Here is a 23679-nt window from a genome sequence, read left to right as displayed (position 1 = left end):
ATACAACTTAACGATGATCTCCCCTCCTTCCTCAGTCAACCCCAAGTAGCTAGGCACATGATGGAGTGGGTTGGGGTACGTGACTTGCATGGTTTGGTTTTGCCTTCCATTGAAATGCACACTTCTGACGTGGGTACCAGTTGGGATCCTCTGGTTGAAGAGCTCCTAGGTTACTATTTGCATTGCTCAGTAGCGTGGTGTCCAGGTTGAGGTGGCAGTCTGCTCCTCTGTGGCTTTGCATGGGCTTTGGAGGGTCGTAGTCAATGATGAGGTGTTCTGTTTTCCCCACAGTAATCCATGCTGAAGAGGCCCCATTCATACAGATGAGCCAGGGGTTGAAGCAGCACTTTAAACCCAGATAGTCGGCTAACTGCCCGGCAGGATGCCATCAACCAGCCGAGCGGGCAGCCTGAAGGACCCAGAAATTGCAGAGCTGTTCTTCAAAGAAGATCCTGAGAAGCTCTTTACAGATCTCCGAGAGATTGGTCATGGAAGCTTTGGAGCAGTTTATTTTGTAAGTACCTGCTTGGCTTGAGCCTACGAGCTGGCTATTAATGAATTCCACCCATTGCCTCTTCTAGTTTGCATAGAGGAACATAAATGAGCTTTTTAGACCTTTTGGGGCAGGTGTGGTTGTCAAAGCATTTGTACAGCCCTAGTGCAAAGGGGCTTCCATCGGTCGCTGGGATCCCTGTGTGCACTCCAACTGCTAACCATATGTAAGAGGGAAAATCAGGTCCCTGCAGGACCGTACACTGGAGAAGAAGCCGTTTCCATCCTAAATCCAAGTGTGTTGCAGCAGTGAATAATGGCAGGTTAGGTGGTTTTACTGTGTACGCTGCACTGCTGTAATTAGCAAGTTAAACTGCTGCTTATCTTTCTGGAAAGGGAAACTACCATTATTTCTCAAAGCTGAGCACCACATACCAGTCACGGCACTTGCAAGGCATGCCTGGTGTCTGTTTAGCAGTGCCCTCCTCTCCGATCTCGCCTGGCCACATTTACCTAGGCCTATACTTCTCCTGCCCTCCGTGCCTGGCTCCCCATCTTGTCCGTCCACCCTTTCTTCTGACTGACGGCGCAGTTCTGCTCGGCGTATGTTTCCTTCTCCTCCTTTGTCTCTAAGGGCGGCTCATTTCTTTTCCTCCCCTTAGCTGTTTTGCAACCGTTCTTTGTGTCTGGCCTCCCAAAATGTGTGCCCTCAGTCTGCCCTGAGCTCCCTCGCTGCCCTTGCCCAGCAGGCTGTTCTTCCTCGTGTAACACCTCAACTTGACCGGAGCTTCTGGGCATCGGGATTTTTCCCAGCCTGCTTTTTGCTTACGTAGCTCAGCTGAGAGGTGGGCCATTTTTTTAGTTTCTTACTGCTACCTACGTCATTTGCAACTTACTGTATGTTAACCTGAGAGCTTATCGTGAGACCTTCATTAAAAAGCCACTTTCTTTTGCAAACCTCCTCTCATTTATAATTATAGGAGGTGTGGCCAAACCTGTCAGTTTTCTTTCAGAGAGCTATTTGTGTCAGTATTTTATGAGCTGCCTATTCATCGTTAATAATTGCGGCAGACCATGTTGGGAACCTTCCAGCACAAATTTAATGCAGTACAGATGAACTAATTAGGAAAAGCTTCTTAATTTTGTTCCTTGCTTAAAAATGTGAGCTGCCACTGTCTGGGAACAGATCTGGGTGAGCAAATGTTTTATAATTAAGCAGTGCTTACCTGTGGCATTTACTTCATGTCATCAAGTTCACTTAGGGTAAAACTGGAAGTCAATATATCTTTTGACTTCCCCTCTCCATCCTCCTCCTGAAATAGTGCCCAAAGGTTTTGAACCTTGTTACGTATTAGTAGGACTTGCATGAATATAGGGGATAACTGGCGGCTCCCCAGACCGGCACCTGGTTGTTACCTGAAAGCGGTAGTGTGGAGCCTGCTCCAAAACAGCAAAGGGAGAGAAGCATTCAGCATATCGGCATCTCTGTAAACTTGCATTTGATCCAAGTCAGAAATCACATGAGGACCAAATGCCTCTACCAGGACAACTTGCAAGCAGCATGGCTCGTGGGGCCATGAATTCCCATGGTGGAGAACCCATCCCTCCAGGCTCTTCACCCCTTCTCTTTCCTGCACTCTGTGTCTTGAAACATTAATTCGTTTTCAGCTTGTTCTTAACTCGCACATCTGCCCCACATTGACTGTGCTTTTCAGGCTCTGGCAGGTACCGGATTAGACCTGCCTACAAAAGGACAAAGCGTAAGCTTCGTGTGAGGCTGCTCAGATGTGTTTTAGGTCTGGCATAGTTTTTTGTAATGAAGGACTGCTTCCTGTTGATGGGAACGTCATGCTGCTGTCTGGTGTCAATCTTGCGTGTTTCAGCTTCAGCACACAAGCTGAGCATGTGGTTACGATCTGTTTCTTGCTCTTTGGAAATTTCATGAAAGTAATTTTATATAGGAAGCTTTATTTGAGAGGCAAATTACATTCCATACAATTCTACGCTAAAACATGAGAGAGCCCACAAGGGAAAGAAGAATTTTTAAGGTAAGGAAGATGTGTAGGATGAATGAAATTAAAAGGGTGGATATTTTTTTTTTTTTTTGTTTTTCCTGCAAAACTAGTCCAATCCCTAGGGCAGTGATTCTTGAACAGGGTGCCACAAGATCCCTTGAGGGGTGCCCCTGTCTGGTTCACCATGCCCACGCCAGCATCTTTTAGGTCCACGGCATCCCTGGCTGCCTTCCCCCACCCTGTGCTGCCCGCCTCCACACTGAGCAGCGTGCTGTGCTGTAGGCAGGCAGGGGGATGAATGCGTGGACAGAGCCAGGTTTTTCAGCCAGCTGCCCCCCGCAGCTTCTCCCACGCTCCCAGGGCCAGCGGGAGGCTCCAGCTGCTGGCATGCGCAAGCCCAGGGGAGCAGCCTGAGCCACAGGGAGCACCCTTGCCCCTTCACATACAGCTGCCCTCCCCAGCACCAGCTAGATCAGTGTTTCTCAGCCTTTTTAGCTGCAAGGGAGCTCTCTGTAACTTTTCTGCATGTAGATTCTCAGTCAGCACCCCGGGGTGCCAGAAAAGTTCTCGTGGGATGCCTTGAGGCTAAAAAGGTTGAGAAACACTGCCCTAGGGAAATGCTGAAGTTCTCTAATGTTCTATCAGCAGGATTAATAAGTGGATAATGCAAACTAGTAGGTGTTCTCCAGTCATGCTACAGGCAGCAGCAAAATGGCGTTAAAAATTTGAAAAAGCATTACCCAGCTTGGTGTCTGTAAAACATCTGCTCTGAGTAATTTTTGCCCCTCATTCCTCTCCCCCATCTATGTGTCTTGTATTGCTGCTCTAGCTACTCAAGTTCGTATGAACTTTGGTACCTTGCCTTCTCCCAGGACCAAGATGCATGCAGATTCTTGTCTGCAGTCTCAAACAGCCTCCCATGTTTTTGGGGCTCCCCAGCCCCTCCTTCTCCCTGCTTTGGTACCTTCTGCAGAGGGCTGACTATAACATCGTTGAGCGATTGCTTCAGCTGGGCGAGGCATTGCTCTTGCCTTCCTACTCTGAGTGGGCTGTCCACTCCTAGCAACCTTTAACTAGTATGAAAATAAAGCTTAACCTCAGACATAGGCTTTCTGCATGGCTCTACTACATCTGGCAGGCCCCTGTCTATGTTGTCATCATGCCTTCATGTATATTGAAACCGTCTGGAGACAGGAAGGGTATCTCTGTGGCATGAAAAACCAGGCAATACAAATGGTAACTACATCAAAGGTGAATCAGTCTGAAACTAAAACCGACACCATCCACCTTGCTATAAGACTAATTTCCAAACACCACCAGGACGAAAGGATCCAGCATTTATAGTTGCTGTTGGTAATTGTTGTTCCTGTAATATCACAGCATGCTTGCTTATGTTTGGAGTGGAACAGGAGTCTGGGCCTGGAGTTTGATTTCTTTAGATCCGTTCAGGAAGGGAGGTGGAGAAGGAGGAGGTTGGCTTTGAGAAGACCCGTGCTGCTTGAAGTGGGAATTGCTGCAGCAGCGGATGCTCTTTATCATAGAAGCAACTGTGTTCAGCTCTTACAAAGAGTTGGCGGATACCGATGACAGAAAGATGAGTTTGAATGCTGCATCCGACAACCAGGAGTGTGATCTTTTTCAGCCTGCAGACACAGGTTTGTGAATAGATTCACCATTTGCCACGCTGCAGCAGAAATTTCATCTGACCTCTCGACTTCCAGATGAACGATAAGCCCCTTTTTTGTTTTCTCTACTGGGAGCTTTTGTTGCACACTAACTCACTCGTGGCATTCTTGTGTTACAGGCACGTGATGTGCGCACCAACGAAGTGGTGGCCATCAAGAAAATGTCCTATAGTGGGAAGCAATCCAATGAGGTATGTGCAATTAAACCCAGACTGCTGCAAGTACTCGTTATGTCTGATGACTTGATCTCATCTGGGCAGTACCAGAGAGAATCTGTGCCAATCAATGCAGGTGAATTGTGGTACCGTGTAAACAAGAACATGTTTCTTTCAGTGTTTTGTCCATACTTCTGCCTAGTCTGCTCCTGGCAATGTTAAGCACGACTCATTGCATTCAGATAGGAAGAGCCATCTCTTTTGGGACCTTGAATACATAAAGAAAATGATAAAGTGAAAATAGTTGGTACCCAGGCCTATAGCATTTTGACTTAATAGCCAAGCTTCCGTTCTAGGCTGAAACGTTCCATTCTAAATTCCATTAAAAAAAAAAAATCCCTGCTCCGTGCTAGGGACAGAGGTTTGCCAGGAATGATAGCAATGAATCCAGTAGTGGCATGGGCTCAGGAGCAAGGCCAGCTTGTAAAATTGAAAGAAGGGGAGTGAGCCTCCCTTTCCTAAACTGTCTGAACGGTTGGTTGTGTTTTGGGAAACTTGGTGGTGGAGGTGGTGAAGCTATTATAAATCAAGATCATGATGGGAACATTTTCTGAGATGGGGCGTGAAACAGACTTTGAAGAGCAGGTCTCTGAGATGTGAACATTAAATATTTTAATGTCCACCCCAGACATTTTTTCCCCAAAACATTAACAGAGATCGTTAGTTTGAGACTCAAAGTGCTTCTAAGTGCTAATGCATGTCTTCAAATTGAATACTGTCTGAGGCAGTGGGGTCCCAAACTGTGGTCGGGCACGGTAAGTGGCTGTAGCTTTTGCCCATGCATCTCTGACAAACTGGTGGGGGGAAGAAGAGGAAGCAGTTAAAAGTTTGGCGATAAGGATGAGAGAATACCCATGAAGACTGAAGGGCTGGGAGCTACCAGTCTGAGGCATTTTTTAAGCATTTTTCTCCCTTTGCTGCACTCTGAAAGGTTTTACGTGCTGTCCTGCCCTGGCAGATAGGCGAGCTGACCTAATAGTTCCTAACTCTTGATTTCCATGATCACTGGACCTGTTTTGGCCACCTCTGCTTTGAAGAATTAGAGAATGTGTTTGGTTCCTGAGGGATTTCTGATACCTCTTTCTCCTCCCCAGCCCCAAATCCTAGTTCCAGAGCTAAACCTTCTGTATGTCTCTCATTGCCGCAGTAACTTGTTTAATTGTATACTGATGAAGGTATAATTTGTACCCACTTCTTGTCCTACCATTTTAATTACTGTGATCTATAAATATTTTGTTCACATGAATGAACTATGCATGCCTCGCAGATAGCTTCTGATTGTCTTCAATGGGTGTTGGCCTTTATTCTGAAGAAAAAAATCAGATGGTATTTAACACGCTTTTCTTTCTGCTTCCCTATATCTTTTGAAGAGGAAAATTTGTTTGGGTGGTGATCTAGCCTCTATAATGTAAATCTCTTTGGGGCAGTTCATTGTCACTTATGTCTGCCTCACTTTATAGTGGGGTTTTGGCATTGGTTGGGACGCAGTGACCATCTAGACGGGGAGCATTTTTTATTTAAAAAATAAAGCGAGACACCTTTGGAAACATGGTTCTGTGCTCATAAGTTGGTCTCAGGTTTTTTCTATATATGACCGATTGAACTTAAAACCAACGTGTTTGTAGCAATACAACCCCACGTATAGGCTGATAATTAGGATAGCTGCACCAACTTTCCTGGGTAGGTCATTGCAACCTGCCTTGACTGATTTGGGTTTTAGCACCTCTAGAAGTATTGACCCAGTAACTGAGCACCTGGTGATAGGTTTGAAAGGAAGGAAGATTGTGGCATCTGTGTAAAGGAGACCTAAGGTCAGTCTATGGGGACACAGTCGGAAGGGTTTGGACTGAGCTTACCGAAGGCAATCAAGTAGAGACCTGTAGGCTTGAGTTGATGGCACAGTTGGATCCCTTGGAAATGCTGAAAAACCTTGAAGCTAAAAAATGGACTTAACTATTAGCCACAGCTTCTCTGAGTCATAAAGTTTCAATACTTGAAAGCCAGCAAGTGAGGCAAGCAGTGAGGTCTCCTGCACAATATTTTTTTAAGAGCTGGGAGCTGATTCCTTTATCATGTTCAGAGAGGACAGGCTGAACACTGATAGGCTTTCTTTTTTCCTACTGTTTTTATACCTTATGATCCTGATAATATCAAGTCTGGTCTTTCCTGTTATCCTAAAGAATTTGTTGGGGTCCAGTTGTCTATGAAGAGACCTGAGCTCATAACTGAGTGTTAACATTAGTGTTATAAGTGAGTGTTTAATGTAAGCTAAGGAAACACATTTTAATCAGCCCGCTTGAAAATGAGCCTGTCCTCTCAGTTGTTCAGGTTTTGCTCTCCTGTAAAATCCACGTTTTATAGTTCCCCTGGCTCTCATATCTGAATGCCCTTGTCACCGCAAGGCCTTCAGGATCTGAACTGCAGACGTACAAAGCAAGCAGAGAAGAAAGCTGTTTTTGGTCAAGTATTCAAGCTATGCTCATGTCAGAGCAAAGCAGTACACATGGGCCCTTTTTTTCTTCTTTTATCCCTTTCCAGGTCACCTTTGATCTCTAAGTGCAATGTGAAGGTGCCTGTGATTAGACCTCTTGAGTTTTCCTTTGCAATTTGGACTTTGCATGAATGCAGGCTGCCAGCTGGACAACTCTGTGCGTAGGTGATGGGGAAATGATACTGCTGGTACAAGGTGTTAACAGTTCTAGAGTCGCCGTGTCAATAAAGGGATGCTTTTTGTGGCTTGAGAAATGTTTTTGTCTGATGTTGTAGATTGTCTCTCCATTCACATTTAAAGAACTCTCTTCAAACTTACATTTTCTGTGGCTGTACCCTGGTAGACTGAGGCTTTGTAAAGTAGGCAGCATGGATGTGCTTGTTTTGCACGGCGTTTAGAAAAGGCACAGGTCTTGAGAGGCTGACCAGTATAGCAACTGTCTTCTGAAGATTGCAGCTCCTAATTAGATGCAAGGGCTGCGTACAGTTTTTTGAGACTTTGTTCAGCGTCAGCCTAAGTGGCACACACTCATCTGAAAATGGAGTTAGTTCAATAGTTTCAGGTACTCTGCTTGCCTTTGAGAGTCCTTGCCAATAATGTTACTTTTACCATCACATTTTCCTTTTTTTTTTATGCTTTTCTCACCCTGAGGCCATGTGCATGCGGAACAAACAGAAGGGATGGGTGACGAACTCTGGGGAAAACCGTGAAACTATGTACAAAGTGCTATTAAATCACAAAGTGGAAAACTGATTTCTCCCCCCACTTCCCCCTCCCCAGTCTTAAAGTTACAGCCATGTGTGGGGTGTTACCTTCAGAAATAGTAAGTTCACAGTGTCTACATAGAAGGGTCACTCTTTACATTTGCAGCATCTCTTTAAAAATATATTGTCCTAGATGTAGCAGAAATGAACTGTTTGTGATTTGTTTTCTCTTTAACTCACTGCAAGCGGGTCACTTATCAGTAGGTAAGGCGCTTTCAGAGATTGAAGTGAATACAAGAGAAATGCTATCAGGAACATAGTCAAACACTTGGTGAGAGGCAAGTTCAGGTGGTTTAGAAGTCACGTACATAGCAGCAGGGCCAGGTCCTAAACCTCCCAGGCTGGGTGTGAATCAGGTAAGAGTGCCGGAGAGGGGATTTCACTTCCCTGCAGGGGGGTTGCAAAGAGGATGGAGCTGGACTGTTCTCAGCGGGGGCAGATGACAGAACAAGGAGCAATGGGCTCAAGTCGCAGCAAGGGAAGGTGAGGTTGGATGTTAGGAAAAACTTTCTCACTAGCAGGGTGGTGAAGCACTGGACCAGGTTCCCAGAGAGGTGGTGGAGTCTCCATCCTTGGACCCAGGTAGACAAAGCCTTGGCTGGGATGACGTAGTTGGGGCTGGTCCTGCTTGGAGCAGGGGGTTGGACTAGATGCAACCTCCTGAGGTCCCTTCCAGCCCTCATTGTCTAGGATTGTAAGAAAGGCATGGTACTCAGCCTGACCTCCTCCTGTTGGGATCTCTGTGTGATATGACTATGAAAACTGGGTCCCCAGAAGGGTGAGCCTGATTGTTTTTCTTTGAATATGGAGTGTGGGATCTCCAGGATCTGTCAGATCTGTGTGTCCCATATGTCAAATGGGACGTCAAAGCCCTTACGCTTCCATTTGCAAGGTAACTGAAGTTTGCAACCTCCTGTTGAGAGACAGAGAAATGCTGACTCCTGGTATGAATGAAACCCTTGCTTGAATTCAGGGATTGAGAATTCTGAGGAGGATGCCGTTTCCCCCCTCTGTTTTGTCTGTGCTAGGTCACTTTCTTTTTTTTTTTCTTTTTTTTTCTTTTCTTTAAAGAGTTTTGTAAAGTTTCTTCCTATTCCTTTTCTTTTCTGCAGAAATGGCAGGATATTATTAAGGAAGTCAAGTTCCTACAAAGAATAAAACATCCTAACAGTATAGAATACAAAGGCTGCTATTTGCGGGAGCATACAGCATGGGTAAGCATCTGCTCTCCTCTCTGCACTTCTCTTGTTTCAGTCGAGGGTGAGTGAAATAAAAATAAAAATCTCCAGCTGGCTTTGGGGAGGCACCTGAGCATTTGCATCATACAGAGGCGGATGCATCCAGCCTGGGACCCTTAGCAGTACGCAGCAAGGCTGAATGGACGCTGCTGGCCTGGGAGATCCAGAGATCCTGAAAATGTTCTGCTTCCTTTGTGCAGGAGTGTGTGGTGTTATTGTCCCCAGCTCCTTTCACTGCTGGATAAAAAACAAGTACTTGGCCTCTTCATTCTCCCTTTGGAAGAGGCAAAATGCATTTATCTAATTTTCCCTACGCCGGAAACAAGTATGACAATTGTATGTGTGTGTTTTGAGCTGTTACTTGTCTTTTACAGTTTTTTTCAGAGAGCATTTCATATGCAAGTGGTTAATTGCCTTGTAGTAGAATAGTCAGATTATGCAATTATATTTTAAAGAATCCGCAGGCAATGTTTCATCACGGTCCGTCTTTTAAATTCTTCCCTTTTCAGCAGTCTGACTTACTTTTCCACCCAGTGTTCTTCATTTGTTTTGCCTTTTCATTTTTACAGCATTTGGATGACCTAAAACTGCCTGGCCAGTTCCCTTTTTAGCTTTTATATGTTGCTGTTACAACATTTGGGTTAGAAACAGTGTAACGGTGTTACAAAATTTGGGTTAGAAACAGCATAGGGGAATGTGTATACACAAAATTAAAAAGAAACAAAAAAACTTTGTTGATTTTAAATTTCTCATTGCTTATGCATTTTTTAGATAAATAAAGAGGCTGCACTAAGAATCTAATGTCACGTGGCTTTCAAAGATAAAATTGCATAGTACCATTTTATAATAGTTTAATCACCATATTTTATGTATTAAACTATATTAACTTGCAGACAGCATTCCTAAATCAACATTAGTAATGCTGTGTGTCATTAAAAGGATATTTTTTTAGAAACTTAATTATAACAATAAATACTGTACAAATAAATGGTTAAATATCCCTTAAATGCTTTGGTAAATCAGCTAAATGTTGTTCAGTATTCCTGGTAAATATTTAAGTGCAATATAAGATGATAATAGAAAATATATTTGGCTATGAATGTGACTTTGTTATTGATCAGTTATCTTATTAGCAGCTCTGCTGACTTCAGTGGGAGATGATCTGGTAGAGAGGTAGCATGCAGTGTGAGTAGGGGGCAGAATAGGGCTGTAGGTTGGGAACAATGCTGGATTATAGCAAGAATGGATCTGAAAACTCGTATTCTCCTGGTAGGGTTAGTCTACACTAGGCAGGGATTGTCACTGGCAAATCTTGTTAGTATAGGAAACATTTATTCCAGCAGAAACACTTTTATGTCACTATAAGTGACCTAGACCAGTTCATTTTGTGCTATAAAAATATCTTGAGGGGAGGGAATTGCTTCCATAGCCAACATTGCTGTACCAGCAAAAGTTCCTTGTGTGGAACAGGCTTCAGTCTTAACACTCTTCCTCTGCTGTCTTGATAGTTTATCTCACTGGATAGTAACCTTGCCTCTTCCATCATAAACAATATATAAATCCCCTTTTCCTTCCTTTCCTTATTATAGATGCACAATATATCTAAGCACGATTGGAATTTAAACAGAAAGAAAATATGCAAGCATTTGTTTTTTCAAAACCTGCGTTTTGGATCCAAGCATTTTTTTTCTGCATATATTTTCTTCAAATATTTATTTTAAAAGCTTGTGAGATGATTAGGACGGTGGTGGTTTTGACTGAATTGCAGGACAAGCTCCTGGTAGAAGATGCTTGCATGCTAAATGAAAGCTGCACTGTCAACTGTTTGTCTTCCAGTGGTATCTAATAGTTTATTTCATTTTTTCCCCTCACACAGCTTGTTATGGAATATTGTTTAGGATCAGCATCAGACTTACTAGAAGGTATGTCTCAAACATTTCTTTGCTTGGAAGTCATAAATAGCAGATTGCAGGTCACAAAGTTGTTCTGGACTCTTCAGTTTAATGCTTTTGGGAAGGAATGAAAAGCTGCACTGGCTTACAAGTCTGTGGCTGCAGTCGTTGCCCCTGTTGCATTAGCTTTTGTCCACACAGTTCCAGTCTTCTGGTTCTACCTTAGAATAAGACTTCAGCCAACTGTTCATATTCATTGAATTTGGGATTCTTCACTTACGCACCTCCAGGGCTTAATCCACTTGCTTTTATCAAGCATAGGTTTTCTCATCTGCCATCGCAGTACAGATAACTTGCTCCCTTAGGACTTTCATTAGTTACTCTCGTTTCCCATCAAGCTGTTTAAGTGCTTTCATCAGAAGTGTATTGTGGGCCAGAAGGTTCTTCACCCTGCATCCAGAAGCAGTTACGGCAGGGATGGGCAGAATGCGGCCCGGGGGCCGGATGCGGCCCTCCAGGCCATTCTGTCTGGCCTGCGGGGCCCCTAAGAAGTTTAGAAAATTTAATATTAATCTGCTGTGGGCTGCCTGTCATGCGGCCCTCAATGGCTTGCCAAAACTCAGTAAGCGGTCCTCTGTCCAAAATAACTGCCTGCCCCTGTCCTATGGCTTCCTCTGCACTTGTTTTGCTACTGTTTTTTGTAGCTCTTAATGAATGCCCAGGAGTTTGCAGTATTTATGATTTTGGTTCATTAGCGGTAAAGAAAGTGTTCAATCTCCAGTAACTATTTGGGAGGATCTACCTACCAATGCTTTCAGGAATTTAATTCAAAGCCAGCGGAGAGGGCTTTTTGGCAGAATGGGTAGCTACAGGATTATAGTCGGAGGACTACATCTGATTGCCCAGTGAGGAATGCACTATAAACATTTTAGAAATTGTTTTGGCTTCTCACGTGGCTCTCGGACCTTGTAGCTTACTGTTTTCTAAGTCTGCATTTGAGTATTCGATTGTGTTTGTTGCATGTTGTCAATACCATTGTTTTCCGTAGTACTGAATTTTAAATATGATTTTCCCTGTAGTTCATAAAAAGCCATTGCAAGAAGTGGAAATAGCAGCAATTACCCATGGTGCTCTCCAAGGACTAGCATACTTGCATTCTCACAACATGATCCATAGGTGAGTGCTCACAGCCGTACTGTCACGCCCTTGCAGGTAATTTATCTTGCTGACTGCATCCTGATCACTTTGGTGATGGAAATGGCACTTCATGTTTGTAAGCAGAGCGTTTGTATCCCCTTACGTAACATCTCTTACATCTGCTGTCCATGATTTCTGTAGCAGCCCCTTGATGCCAACAGGCTTTTGCCTGCTTGATATGTTAAAAATCAGTGGTGGTGGATCAACCCTTAAAGCAGAAAAAACCCAAAGCTATCTAAGCATGTAGATTGCCTGAAGAGCTTGCAGCGGCTTTGGCTTGAAGTTTACGTGGTATTTTTTTCCCCGTGCAGGGAAACCGGTACTAAATTTAAAAATTAGTTTTAGATGAATAAATGTCTTTGGGAATATGGGGTAGGTGAGGGATAAAGCTCTCCAAATAATGTTTAGAAAGGAAGTGTAGCTAATTCCAGAGGTTGTGATGGATTGTATTTATGGTGTGTAAATAATTATTCCAAGGGTTCGTTTGGAAGTCCCTGACATTTAGAGGTTTTCAGGTATCAAACTAAATTCTGGTATTGGGCATACAGTTAACTTCATGATTAAAGCCTGTATATGAGGGCCAGCGTGACTGTAACTTCCATCTGTGACTGAAGACCCACTTCATTGTAACTGTTCTACAGACACTTTCCTTTTCTCAGGGGTGTAATGTTAACATTTGTTTTCCATGACCAGAGATATCAAGGCAGGAAACATCCTACTGACGGAGCCAGGCCAGGTGAAGCTTGCCGATTTTGGATCTGCTTCCATAGCCTCTCCTGCCAATTCATTTGTGGGGACGCCATATTGGTAAGGAAAGTCTTTACGTAGTTTCAGCTTTATATGTAATGTGATCAGGCTTTATTTGGATCCACTTGGTAACTGGGGTGAGGATAAAATAAAGTCCCCCAAAATACCACCCGAGTCAGCGAAGCTTTAGTCTGTTTATCTTTTAAAGGAAAGGAAGTTCAGCGGCTCGAAGCATCTGGCTCTTCAGGTACCTAACATGCTTTTCTTTTCATATGAAAGGGCAGATTCATTGCACAAAAATCTTTGCAGGTATCTCGCAGGGTTTTAATCTCCTTCCCTCCCACCGCAGTGTTGACACAACTGCGTGCTGCAGTTAACGTGGCTGGAGTTGGTTAGCAGCCAGCTAGACTGTTGGCGATGTGGGTGGGACAGGAGGCAGTAAGGCTAATTCAGTGTAACAAATGGGAAGAGCTGGGCACAGGGCACGAGCGGCTTCTGTATGGTGCCCAAGAGGCTGTCGGTGGCGCTTAACCAGCTATGTTGTATTCTGCCGTATACCCAGTTAGGATCCAAACCTATGTGTCCTATTCAGGACTTCTTCCCATTGCAGCCATTCACCTTGGTTTCTGAAATGGTCCATGACAGTGAAATGTTTATTAAAGCATTATTACAAATGCACAGAAGTTTATGAGAATCTCTTTTCTGTTTTAGGATGGCCCCAGAAGTAATTTTAGCCATGGATGAAGGGCAGTATGATGGCAAAGTAGATGTTTGGTCTCTTGGAATAACATGTATTGAGTTAGGTAAGCTGTTTTTCTTAGCACTAGACAGACTCCTTTATGTACAGCTTGTGGCACATGTAGAAGACATTTAATTTCTGCTAGGGGGGATGTTTAAGCTTCATTCTGTAAGTTGGAATTGCTCATACCTAGAGTTTACTTACCTGTGTTTGCCAGGCAAGAAACCTGCATGCACTTCCCTGTCCCCGTTTCTTCGGGACGGAATCTTTAGGCTGCAGCGTCTGGCAGTTCTCGCAGTAGTTGAGATTAAATTTCCATGTTGGCGTTCATTGAATTGGAAGAGATTTACCTGGACAAGAAAAACAGCAGCAGTTCTAGTGTTAAGGGGTTCTCTGTGCAGTGGGAGTCAACCTTGAATTGAAAAGCCTGGTCCGTACAGAGAAACCTTGGAAATAAACCATTAGAAGTACCAAGGCCACAGATGGGATTTAAAAGTGAAAAGCAAAACGTTGACATTGAGTTCGGCACAAAGAGTAAAGGTTCCTTGCAGCATCCTACCTGTTAATGGAGCTTGAGCTGAACAAGCAGCTTCGTAGCTAACGCCGGGGATGTTATCACTCGTGACTAGACTTGGCTGGAAGGTGTCCTAAGCAAGATTTGGAATAATCCAGCCTGGAATTATTAACTCCTTCCCCCAGGAAAGAAATCCCAGCACTGCAGCTGGAACAGGCTCCTTGCAGTAGCATGTCTGCTGGAAAGAGTCAGGGGTGTGTGGCCATTTCCATGTAACACTTACATGGTACAGAAATATCCTCAATGAAGCACATTGCAAAAATAAAGCCCAGTTTGGAATTTCCTGTAAAAAGCCAACCTTTAAAAGCCCTTAGACATGAATACCCTCCAGGGTGGTGATGTTGCTGCTTCCCAACGCATCAGGGGCTGTACTAACAGCCTTGTTGGGTCTCATCGCTGCATTCTCCAACTTCGTTGATTGACGGAGCATTCTGGTCGGCCGGTTAGCCTTCTCGGGAGTACGCTAATCCGTGTGAACTGCACCGTTCAGCTAAACATGCCGTCTGGCATTCCAAACTGTCAGCTTCATTTTCTTCCAGCACCATAAAACAGCCGCTTTCTTCAGACTCAGGGTTGTTGTTGCCAATATAAAGCAAGTTTAAGAGGTGTGGCTATCATGACATAATCATGCTCGGAGTGGACTGAAGAGATTTGGCTGGATCTAGTGCCCTAGGAATGCAGTTAGCTCATGGTGACCACACCCCCGTTGTGCCTTGTTGCATGCTGCTTGTTTGCAGGATGAAGCATTAGCCTTTTGTTATGTGGCTTTGGGCCTGGTGGGGGGTGAGACTTGGAGCCAACAAATTGAGCATTATGGGCTGGTTCCCACTTTTGGCAGAATTTCTATGGTTATCTTATTTGTGTTGGTTTAAATAACCAAGGAAAAGAGGCAGAAGAATGAAAAGTCTAATTGTACTCTCCAACTCTCATTGAGCTTTATTTGACAGAGAGATTTGAGCAATTCCTCGATTCTTGATATTTTACTTTGGTAACTTAAAGTGAATAAACTGGAGTGGAGAGACCACTTCTTAATGAATAAAGTAACCTCTGTTCTGACCAGGAGCACACCATGGTCTGGCAGGTGAGGGGAGGTGGTTCCCTACATCTATGCTAGGGCTTAGCCAGCCCCTGCCTTCACAATTCAGGCAAATTCATGGGGCCTGGGGCTGCTTTTAACCTGTCCTGGAGTAGGGGTAACAGGGTTTCCTTTAATAGCCATCTTAAACCTTACTGCAGAGAAGGTAGGGGGAAAGAAGAATGAGAAGGTGCTTGGATCACAGCAGCAGTAGCCCAGAAGAACCTGACAGTCAAAACTGACTGCTGTGCAGAGATTGTCCTTCCCTTGAGCATAAATGCTTTTGTATTCCTTCTGGCTGTTTTTAGAGGGCTTTGGTTTTGTAGGTTTACCCTTTAAACAGTCTGATGAACCTTCAGTGCTGCTGCTTGTGTGGGATAACCTCCTTACTCCTTAAACTTCCAGCCAGAGTAATGCACTTGGATGGGGGGGGAGTTCAGAGAGAATCCTACTCAGAATAGCAGAGTCAGCCCCTTACTGACACCTTGCATATGCAGCCAGTCAGTTAATCGTGGCTGTGGTGGCTTTATGATCAGCTGCCTTTCCTGTCGCTGCCATGCTACTGCAATGGGAGAACCCTTCGGCTTGAGTAATTATAATAAAAACCATAGCCAAGTTCATTTAGCAGGGGTATGCTGAGTCTGGACCTCACTGTTGCTATACTCCTGTTTGGGTCCTTCAGAGTGCGCTCCGAGAGCTCCACGATGGCAGCCCACAGAGTCTGAAAGTTTGACGAGATGAAGCATTTGATCTTAGAGAGCTTTCATCCTCTGCAGTGGGAAAACCGCTGCTGTAGGAGCACGTGCCAGCACATCTGACTGCAGGGTTCTTGCTGGCTTGGGGCTCCACATCTGGGCAGTAGCGATTCTGCCGTGATGCCCTTTTTTTTGATTCTTCCCTTAAGGGAGGTAAAGGAATAAAGAAAGGAAAAGCTGTGAGACTGTTTCCCTATATAAAAATTATTTTCTTTTTGTGTGTAGCGGAAAGGAAGCCTCCTTTGTTTAATATGAACGCAATGAGTGCCTTATATCACATAGCGCAGAATGAATCCCCTACACTACAGTCTAATGAATGGTGAGTACTACTGAGAGAGGAATGTTGTAGGGCATTGCTGTAAATGGAGTGCTTTGTCATGCTGAGTTCTTGAAATGGCTGGATTTCTGTTGGGAAGCTGTGAGCTGGCTGTTGCAATAGGTGCACTGTACATCTTATGTGCACAAAATTGACCATTGACTAAGCTGGCGTTTTGGAGTCTGCAACACCACAGTTCCAGAAACCAAAGAAACCTGTCGTATGAACACAAAATTCCATAATATGTTCAAGTTGTGCATCAGTAAATGTTGGAAACCCACAAGCCTGCAGCAAATCAGTTTCTTAAAAAACAAAACAAGACCAAAAACTGAAAAGACCAGATTTGCAAAATCCCAATGTTGGTTTGTTGAACTGTTGGCTTTTAAAACAAAGACACTGATAGCGTGGTAAGTGTCTTTGTTACACAGACTTTGCAAGCCTATTAAATAGTCACGTTTTGTGCCTCCTTGCCTTGAAGAATGTCTTTTTGAAACAGCAGTGAGAGATTAAGTCCACATTAAAGTTAAAAACTTGGTAATACTTGTTGTATGTATGCTAAGCCACGGCCTGGATGCACTGATTGCAGTACAGTGCACTATGCTTTTTTAAAACTGTTTCAGCTTCAGAGATGTTCCGATTAGGTTTATGTGTGCCAAGTTTGCACAAAAAATTCAGCTTGTGTTATGTGCTTTCCTACCAATTAGAATTAATTGGCTAAAAAAAATTAAGTGGAAGAAGAAAAATACCCCCTCCACACACACACACGCTTTGGTAAAGAGGGAAGAAAGAAAGAAAATCCACATAAGTCCTATAATATTAGCTTGATAGCAGAGTCTCTAAAAATCCACACCTTCAAATGGTGGGGAAGGAAAATGTAGAAGTTTCCCTTCCAGAAAGATATATGTGCGTATGAAAAATTCCCCCACGCTGTGAAGAACCCTGGAAATTTTGGAAGATGAGTCTGATACATTTTCAGTATGAGATGTTAATGAAGAGTGGGGAGGATGGGAGTGAGCGGCACCCCGGGTGGAGCCCAGCCCAGGGCCACAGCTGAGCAAAATCACTCCTCAAAACTGGTGTTTTTATAGTATGAATTTTACACTTTGGTGTGGCATCAAGGGTTGTATGGGGAGTTACATGCTGCACAAAGCTTCCTCCACTCCCGAATTGCTCCATGTAGGTGCATTCTTAATCTGAACCAGTTTGACAGCTGACATTAAATAGTCTACGTGGAAGCGGTGGGATCTGGTTGGATGTAGGTACATTGGGGGCTGTTGTGTGAAGGATTGGGTTGCGGGTGGTTCTGCATGCTCACAGATGCAAATATCTTGGTTCCTTGACAAGGCAGTGGACCACAATGGACAGTTCCTTCAGATGATGTGTTTCCCTCTTGCAATAGGTCTGATTATTTTCGAAACTTCGTAGATTCTTGCCTCCAAAAAATCCCTCAAGACAGACCTACATCAGAGGAGCTCCTGAAGGTTGGCTTTCTTGTTCTCTCTTTTCCCTTTGGTGTTGAACAGGCGAGGTTATGTGGAGTCTGATGCTCTTCAGCATGTCCTTTGCTCATCTGCTGCTCTCCTCTAAGCTTAAGCAATGCTCCGTCTGCTACCCCAGTACCCAGCGGCTAGCAGAGTGTGCGCTGTGCTCTCCTTGTCAGCGCTTCTAGCCTAGGTGCTCGTTCTTAGCCTCCCATGCACTTAGCCAGATGATTCCCCGGCCCAGCAACATCTTCACGGTGACTAGCAACAGCGCAAGATGACCATCCGCTCCCAGAGAGCCTTGGTTTCTGCCGCTCCATCTATCTCCCCTTCGGCTGCTATGATTAATCCTGACAGAGCCGTCATGCATTAGTTATTAAAGTTCCTTTCTTTACTTCTCTTTATCCTGCGCTTTATTTACCCCTGCAGGGTTTTTATGCTCTCCCAACACCTCTGTGCTCTCTACATAGAATGGAAAGATACCACTCTGCTGTGATCCGTGGCAAGACAAGGGGGAGGAGAACTAATTTCCCTCTCCCATGCTCCTTTCCTTGACTTGGCTGCGTGTCACTTATTTGCCAAGCTCCTCCTGCCACATAGCCTAGCCGTTCTTCCTTCCTCCCTCTCCCATATGCTGCCAATACTGCATTTGCTCTGGTGCTGGAATGTAGTGAGTGTGCTTAAACGGTTGCAAAGAGCTGAAACACGCCTAAGGGAATATATTTATGGGAAGCTCTGTGAGTAGGTATTGATGCTGCTTTACACAAATGTGACTTTGTGGGGCAGAGTGGCACTTGATTTTGGTCCTGGTTTGTTTTTCATTTTCCGTGCAAAAGCTAAGGCAATCATCAGTGATGGTGGTGGTTTGGTATTCAATACCGATGTTCCCAAACCTTGTACTATCACCACACAAGTGCTGCCAGCATGGATTTTGTATGTTTTAACCCCTAAATGATCAGGATGTTTTTCCTTATTTACACGGGTGAGGATTTTTCCATTCCAGAAGTAAGCACAATTCTCCACTGAAGGGTTTGCGGAATTCTGTGGCTTGGGTTTATTTTTGGCAGTGCACTGCAAGTAGAAAGAAGCAGGGTGAAAATGAAATATTTCATGGGTTTTATGAACATACCTGTCCTATCCAGCAGCTGTAAGCCAGCTAACGGGGTTATGAGAGGAATGTGACAATTATTGGAAATTTGAGTGCTACCTTCCAGAGGCAGAAAATAAAGCTGATGCCTGTGTTGCTGATGATTCATACTTATGTAGCATGCTGTCCTACAGGCCACTAGGGCACCTTCAGACACACAGATAGGCTACCAGCAAATACACGTGCCTATGGTGCAGGGATTGCTTCTTACAGTAAGGACATAGTGGGGCAGCAGTTCCAGAACCAGAAGTAAGGGAGCTGGAAGTGCTCAAGACCTCTTTTATGTTACATCAGAAAGTCATGTGCTGAGTTAGGCCTTGTCTAGACTCGGAGAAAGGCTGTTTAAAAAAGATAGCTTACAAGATTTTAACCATCAGTCAGCACCCAGCAGAGGCAAGGTTTAACATCTTTACAGCCATACAAGCTATTTTGTGGCTTCCCTTTGTTTGTCTGTGACCGTCTGAGGTGTTTTTATAGGTACTGGCACCCAGCAGAGACAGGACTTAATAACTCATGTTCGATTTTTTTTTTTTTAAACCCTCTTGCCTACTCTGCCCAAGTCCTACTCGCAAATACCACTTCCTGCAACATGGATGTCACCCATCAAAGTGCGGACTGATGAGGTCTGATGAGATAAGAACATAACCTGTGGTAATATTATAGTACCTGTTTAGGGAGGAAAAGTAACAGACACGTACCCAGAGTTCATAAGGGTAGCATCCCGCAGAGTACGTGCACGGGAGATAGGAAATGTCAGTCACCTGTTTGTGTCTTCTACAGCACATGTTTGTTCTTCGGGAGCGCCCTGAAACAGTGTTAATAGACTTGATTCAGAGAACAAAGGATGCAGTGAGAGAACTGGACAATCTACAGTATCGTAAAATGAAGAAACTCCTCTTCCAGGAGGCACACAATGGACCTGCAGTTGAAGCACAGGAAGAGGAGGAGGTAAGAGCTCAAGGGAACCTCACATTGTGGTACTGGGGTAGTTAACAATGCCACCCTTCAAGTGATCCAAATTAGGCTTTGGAGTTAACTTGAGATGAATGGAGGCTGTTCATGTCACTTGGAGCAAGTGCTTCAGGCTGCCTGAAGATCCTCCCTGTCTACGCTTGAGATTAGCCCATATTTCATCTGATGCAGTTTTGACTGGGCAAACCCCTACAACAGGCCAGGAAAATTGCAGGGTGGTGTTCCTGCTTGAGTGAGCAGCTTCATCCTGTGCAAATCCTGGTGTTGAGGGTTTTGTACCGGTGCACCTTCACCGAGGGCTGATTGTGGCATACTGTAGGCTGCTGGCAGCCAGCAAACCAGCCTCACATCTCATGTGTATTTTGAAGGTTTTCCTTCCAATTGTAACAGCCACAAATTTACGTTACTGAAAAAATGGGTGCTTAATTTTTGGAGCACATGATGCAGCTACCAGCTCAGGAACAGGGGCCTGTTGAACTGTTAAGAGTCAGCCCAACTGCTCTCGCCGAGAGGGAAGTGAGTTCAGGGTAAGAGGGGCAGCAGTGCACTGTCCATCCTGCTGTCACAACAGGCATTGGTGGCAGAGCGGGGCTGGCTCACAGTAGAGTCTAGCTTTGTAGCATGCCCCTTCCCAAAAAGTCTGACATCGGCTGGCCTGAAGGGTAAGAAGCTGCCGTGACTCATCCAGTGGTAGCTCGATTAAGGATCAGTGTTCACAAGCTGTTTGTCAAGATCCATAACTTCACTACTGTGATAGATGGCTGTATTGTCAAAACAGTAACTGGGCCTTTCCCCTTCCCCACTTCCCAGGAACAAGACCACGGCGTCGGCAGGACAGGAACAGTGAATAGTGTTGGAAGCAATCAGTCTATTCCCAGTATGTCTATCAGTGCCAGTAGCCAAAGCAGTAGTGTTAACAGTCTTCCAGATGCCTCAGATGATAAGAGCGAGCTAGATATGATGGAAGGGGACCACACCGTGATGTCCAATAGCTCTGTCATCCACTTGAAGCCGGTGAGTGCTAGCTTTCTAGCAGGAGGTAGAAAGGGAGGGAGTTGCCTACTGACCAGGAGGTTGGTGGGCATGAACAGTGTAGCGGACAAAGGTTTTGTTTCAGTTTTAAAAGAAGAACAAATCCATGCTTCTCATCTCTCTGTGTAGAAGTGCCGATTTTAAACCATCAGGCCGGGGGATGAATATGCATCTGACCTGTGCCCTCTCTGCAAGGCTGATGCAAAACTTTTTAAAAACAAATCCTATATGTTTTTATTGAATTGGCTTTGTAGCAATTTTTGTGCCAATTAAACTGTTTCCAAAGCAGTTTACTTTGCCACCAGGGTTGGAGGCTTGCCTCTCGGGAACTGGTTTGTTTAGTGAATGCCCGGAGCATACAGAGGGCTGTTTCACAAGGCAAAACCTGCAAGTGTTTTTCCTTTTTGCTGCCTTGCTAGACCCACAGCAGTGATAGAGAACTGTGCCTGACCCACCCTGCTTCCCACGACTTGACTGAATATTCAGTTAATGAACCAAGATACACAAGGAAAGAAATGCAGCATTCTGAGCGTGGCATGCTGTGAAACCACTTCCTCTGCTTACCTTGGACCCACACGTCTCTCAACAGAGTCTGTCTCTGAACCATGCTGCTCTTACTACACAGGGGTTGTGATACACTTTTCAGACCAATAACATTTTCAGAGCTAATGGTGGGAGTGGCCCTGATTTATTTTTTTCCCCTCTAATCAGATGCGGAACAAAGAGACGTGCCTTTCCTCAGTTAGCGTATAACATACTTGATTACCGGTTGCCTCACAATGAATCACAGATTCAGAATGAGGATCTGGAATGTGCGGTTGCAAATGAAAAGTTTGCTTTCTCCAGCGTGTCTCTGTAACAAGTAAAATTAACCTCATGATCTTGCGTGGTTGCAAAGAGCTTTCCTGTCCTGGGGAAAAGACTTTATCTACATTGTAGAACGCTGGGTGGAAACGCCCTGTTAAACATCCTAATATTCTATTTCTCTTTATGTCCCCCGTACTCTTGCCCTGGTAAACCATCACTGTCTTGTCAACAGTAACATTATAAACTGTAATATCCATCCCAGGAAATTTTCGAGAGCAGGTGAGACAGACACTTGGCTGGGATGGTTTAGTCGAGGCTGATCCTGCCTTGAGCAGGGGGCTGGATTAGATGAGCTCCCTTCTAGGCCTGCTTTCGTATAGTCCTGTGACATTTCAGGATCATAGATTTATGGATTGTAAGGGCTGGCAGGGACCTTGCAAAATAATTGGGTCCAGCTCCCCTGCACTAGGCACGAAGACAACTGGGGTCAAGTGACCCCAGCGAGGTGACCGTCCAGCCTCCTCTTGAAGATTTCCAGGGTAGGTGATTGCACCACTTCTGGAGGATCCTAAATTCCGAGGACATAGTCCCTGTTGATGGTTGCATACCTTCAGCTGGCCTGTTGGTTACAAGGGTGATGATACTTCGACTTTTATTTTGTTAAGGGTATCTTTAAATGGACCAAGAACAATCTCTGAGTAACAGAGATGCTCTATATTTCCTCTATTGCTGATTTATTTATTTTTTTTTTTTTTTCTTTTGCATTGCCAAGGAGGAAGAAAACTACAGAGAAGAGTCGGATCCTAGAACAAGAGCGACAGAGCCACAATCTCCACCCCAAGTATCCCGCCACAAGTCGCATTACCGCAATCGAGAGCACTTTGCTACTATACGCACAGCATCCCTGGTAGGTTTTGCTTTTTCCATTGCTTAAATGATATGAACATGTTTCATTTGAATGTTTGGCTTTACAAGTAGCAAGTAATACTAGGATTTTATCAGAATATGAACCAATGCCATAAACTCAAAATTGTTAGCACCAAAATAGTCAGATATATCTTAATAACATTCACCAATAGCTAATGGCAGGTATTATTTGGTGCTGTCTCTATTTTCAAAAATAGCATGCCTGGTTGAAAATAGGCATTGTACAGCAGGAAATCATTTAGAACTGCATGGTGCAAACAGGTGAATCCATTTTTTAAGTTTGTTGATCCATTTTTAAAGCTTGATTGCGACCTTTTCATATATTCATTCTTGCGAGACCCGCTTTTGGGTTGAGACCCACAGGTTGAGAAATGCTGCCCTAGATCATCCAGAATACAAGAGCATATCTAGAAGTGTTACCAGCCAATAATAGAATCTGATGACTGTCCTTAACTTTCCTAGATAGACACAGACAACCTTAACGGCTCGACTTTTAGTCTTCCAACGTAAACATCAGTGCTGATACAGTTGGGATGTCCTCTGCTTTTGGAGATGCTACGAGCACTATCCAAAAACGGGGTCAAATTGATAAAAGGTCATTAAGGCCTTCATAGCAAGACTAGCCTTTGTGCCTAGTCATCTCCTCCCTGGCTGAAATGACAGCTATTTCTGCAAGACCCACCTAAATTAAGCGAGAAAACAAAGTGACTTTTGCCAGCTGTATAGGGTTGTACCTTTCATCTCTGTAACATCTCTCCACAGAAAAAAATACCATTGAAAACAGAATGAAGTTAAAAAAAAAAAAAAAAGCAACTGAGTACTTGATTTTTCTGCTAGCCAAGTCAGTATTTATGTGGTCTGCTGCCATTAGAACTTGTGCTGCTCTTTCGTGATGGCATCATGTTCTTGTGGAGTTTAAAGGAAGGTGAAAAGCAGACTAAGAGGCGTTACCTTCAAGAGGGATGTGGACAACGTGGAGAGGGTCCAGAGGAGGCCACTCGCATGGTCAGGGGGCAGCAGGGCAGGCCCTACCAGGAGAGGCTACGGGACCTGAACCTGTTCAGCCTCCACAAGAGAAGGCTGAGGGGGAATCTGGTGGCCTGTTACAAACTAGTCAG

General features: G+C 44.4%; 1 protein-coding gene across 1 annotated transcript in view; it reads left to right on the top strand.

The window, feature by feature from the left end:
* Positions 1-268: 268 nt before the first annotated feature.
* TAOK1 (TAO kinase 1) overlaps positions 269-23679 on the top strand; it is a 42673-nt gene continuing 19262 nt past the window's right edge. Inside the window, exons 1-12 of the mRNA XM_019511247.1 lie at positions 269-514; positions 4312-4383; positions 8775-8876; positions 10777-10822; positions 11872-11968; positions 12683-12796; positions 13448-13539; positions 16105-16198; positions 17595-17676; positions 19604-19771; positions 20606-20809; positions 22407-22541. Coding sequence (XP_019366792.1) covers positions 383-514; positions 4312-4383; positions 8775-8876; positions 10777-10822; positions 11872-11968; positions 12683-12796; positions 13448-13539; positions 16105-16198; positions 17595-17676; positions 19604-19771; positions 20606-20809; positions 22407-22541 — 1338 coding nt within the window. The 5' untranslated portion in view covers positions 269-382. The remainder of the gene's footprint in view (positions 515-4311; positions 4384-8774; positions 8877-10776; positions 10823-11871; positions 11969-12682; positions 12797-13447; positions 13540-16104; positions 16199-17594; positions 17677-19603; positions 19772-20605; positions 20810-22406; positions 22542-23679) is intronic.

The sequence above is a fragment of the Gavialis gangeticus genome, unplaced genomic scaffold (assembly GCF_001723915.1).
Source record: "Gavialis gangeticus isolate Ggan-Ray unplaced genomic scaffold, GavGan_comp1, whole genome shotgun sequence".
Taxonomy (NCBI): Eukaryota; Metazoa; Chordata; order Crocodylia; family Gavialidae; genus Gavialis; species Gavialis gangeticus.
The sequence above is the reverse complement of the archived record's forward strand: the minus strand, read 5'-3'. Positions and strand labels throughout refer to the sequence as shown.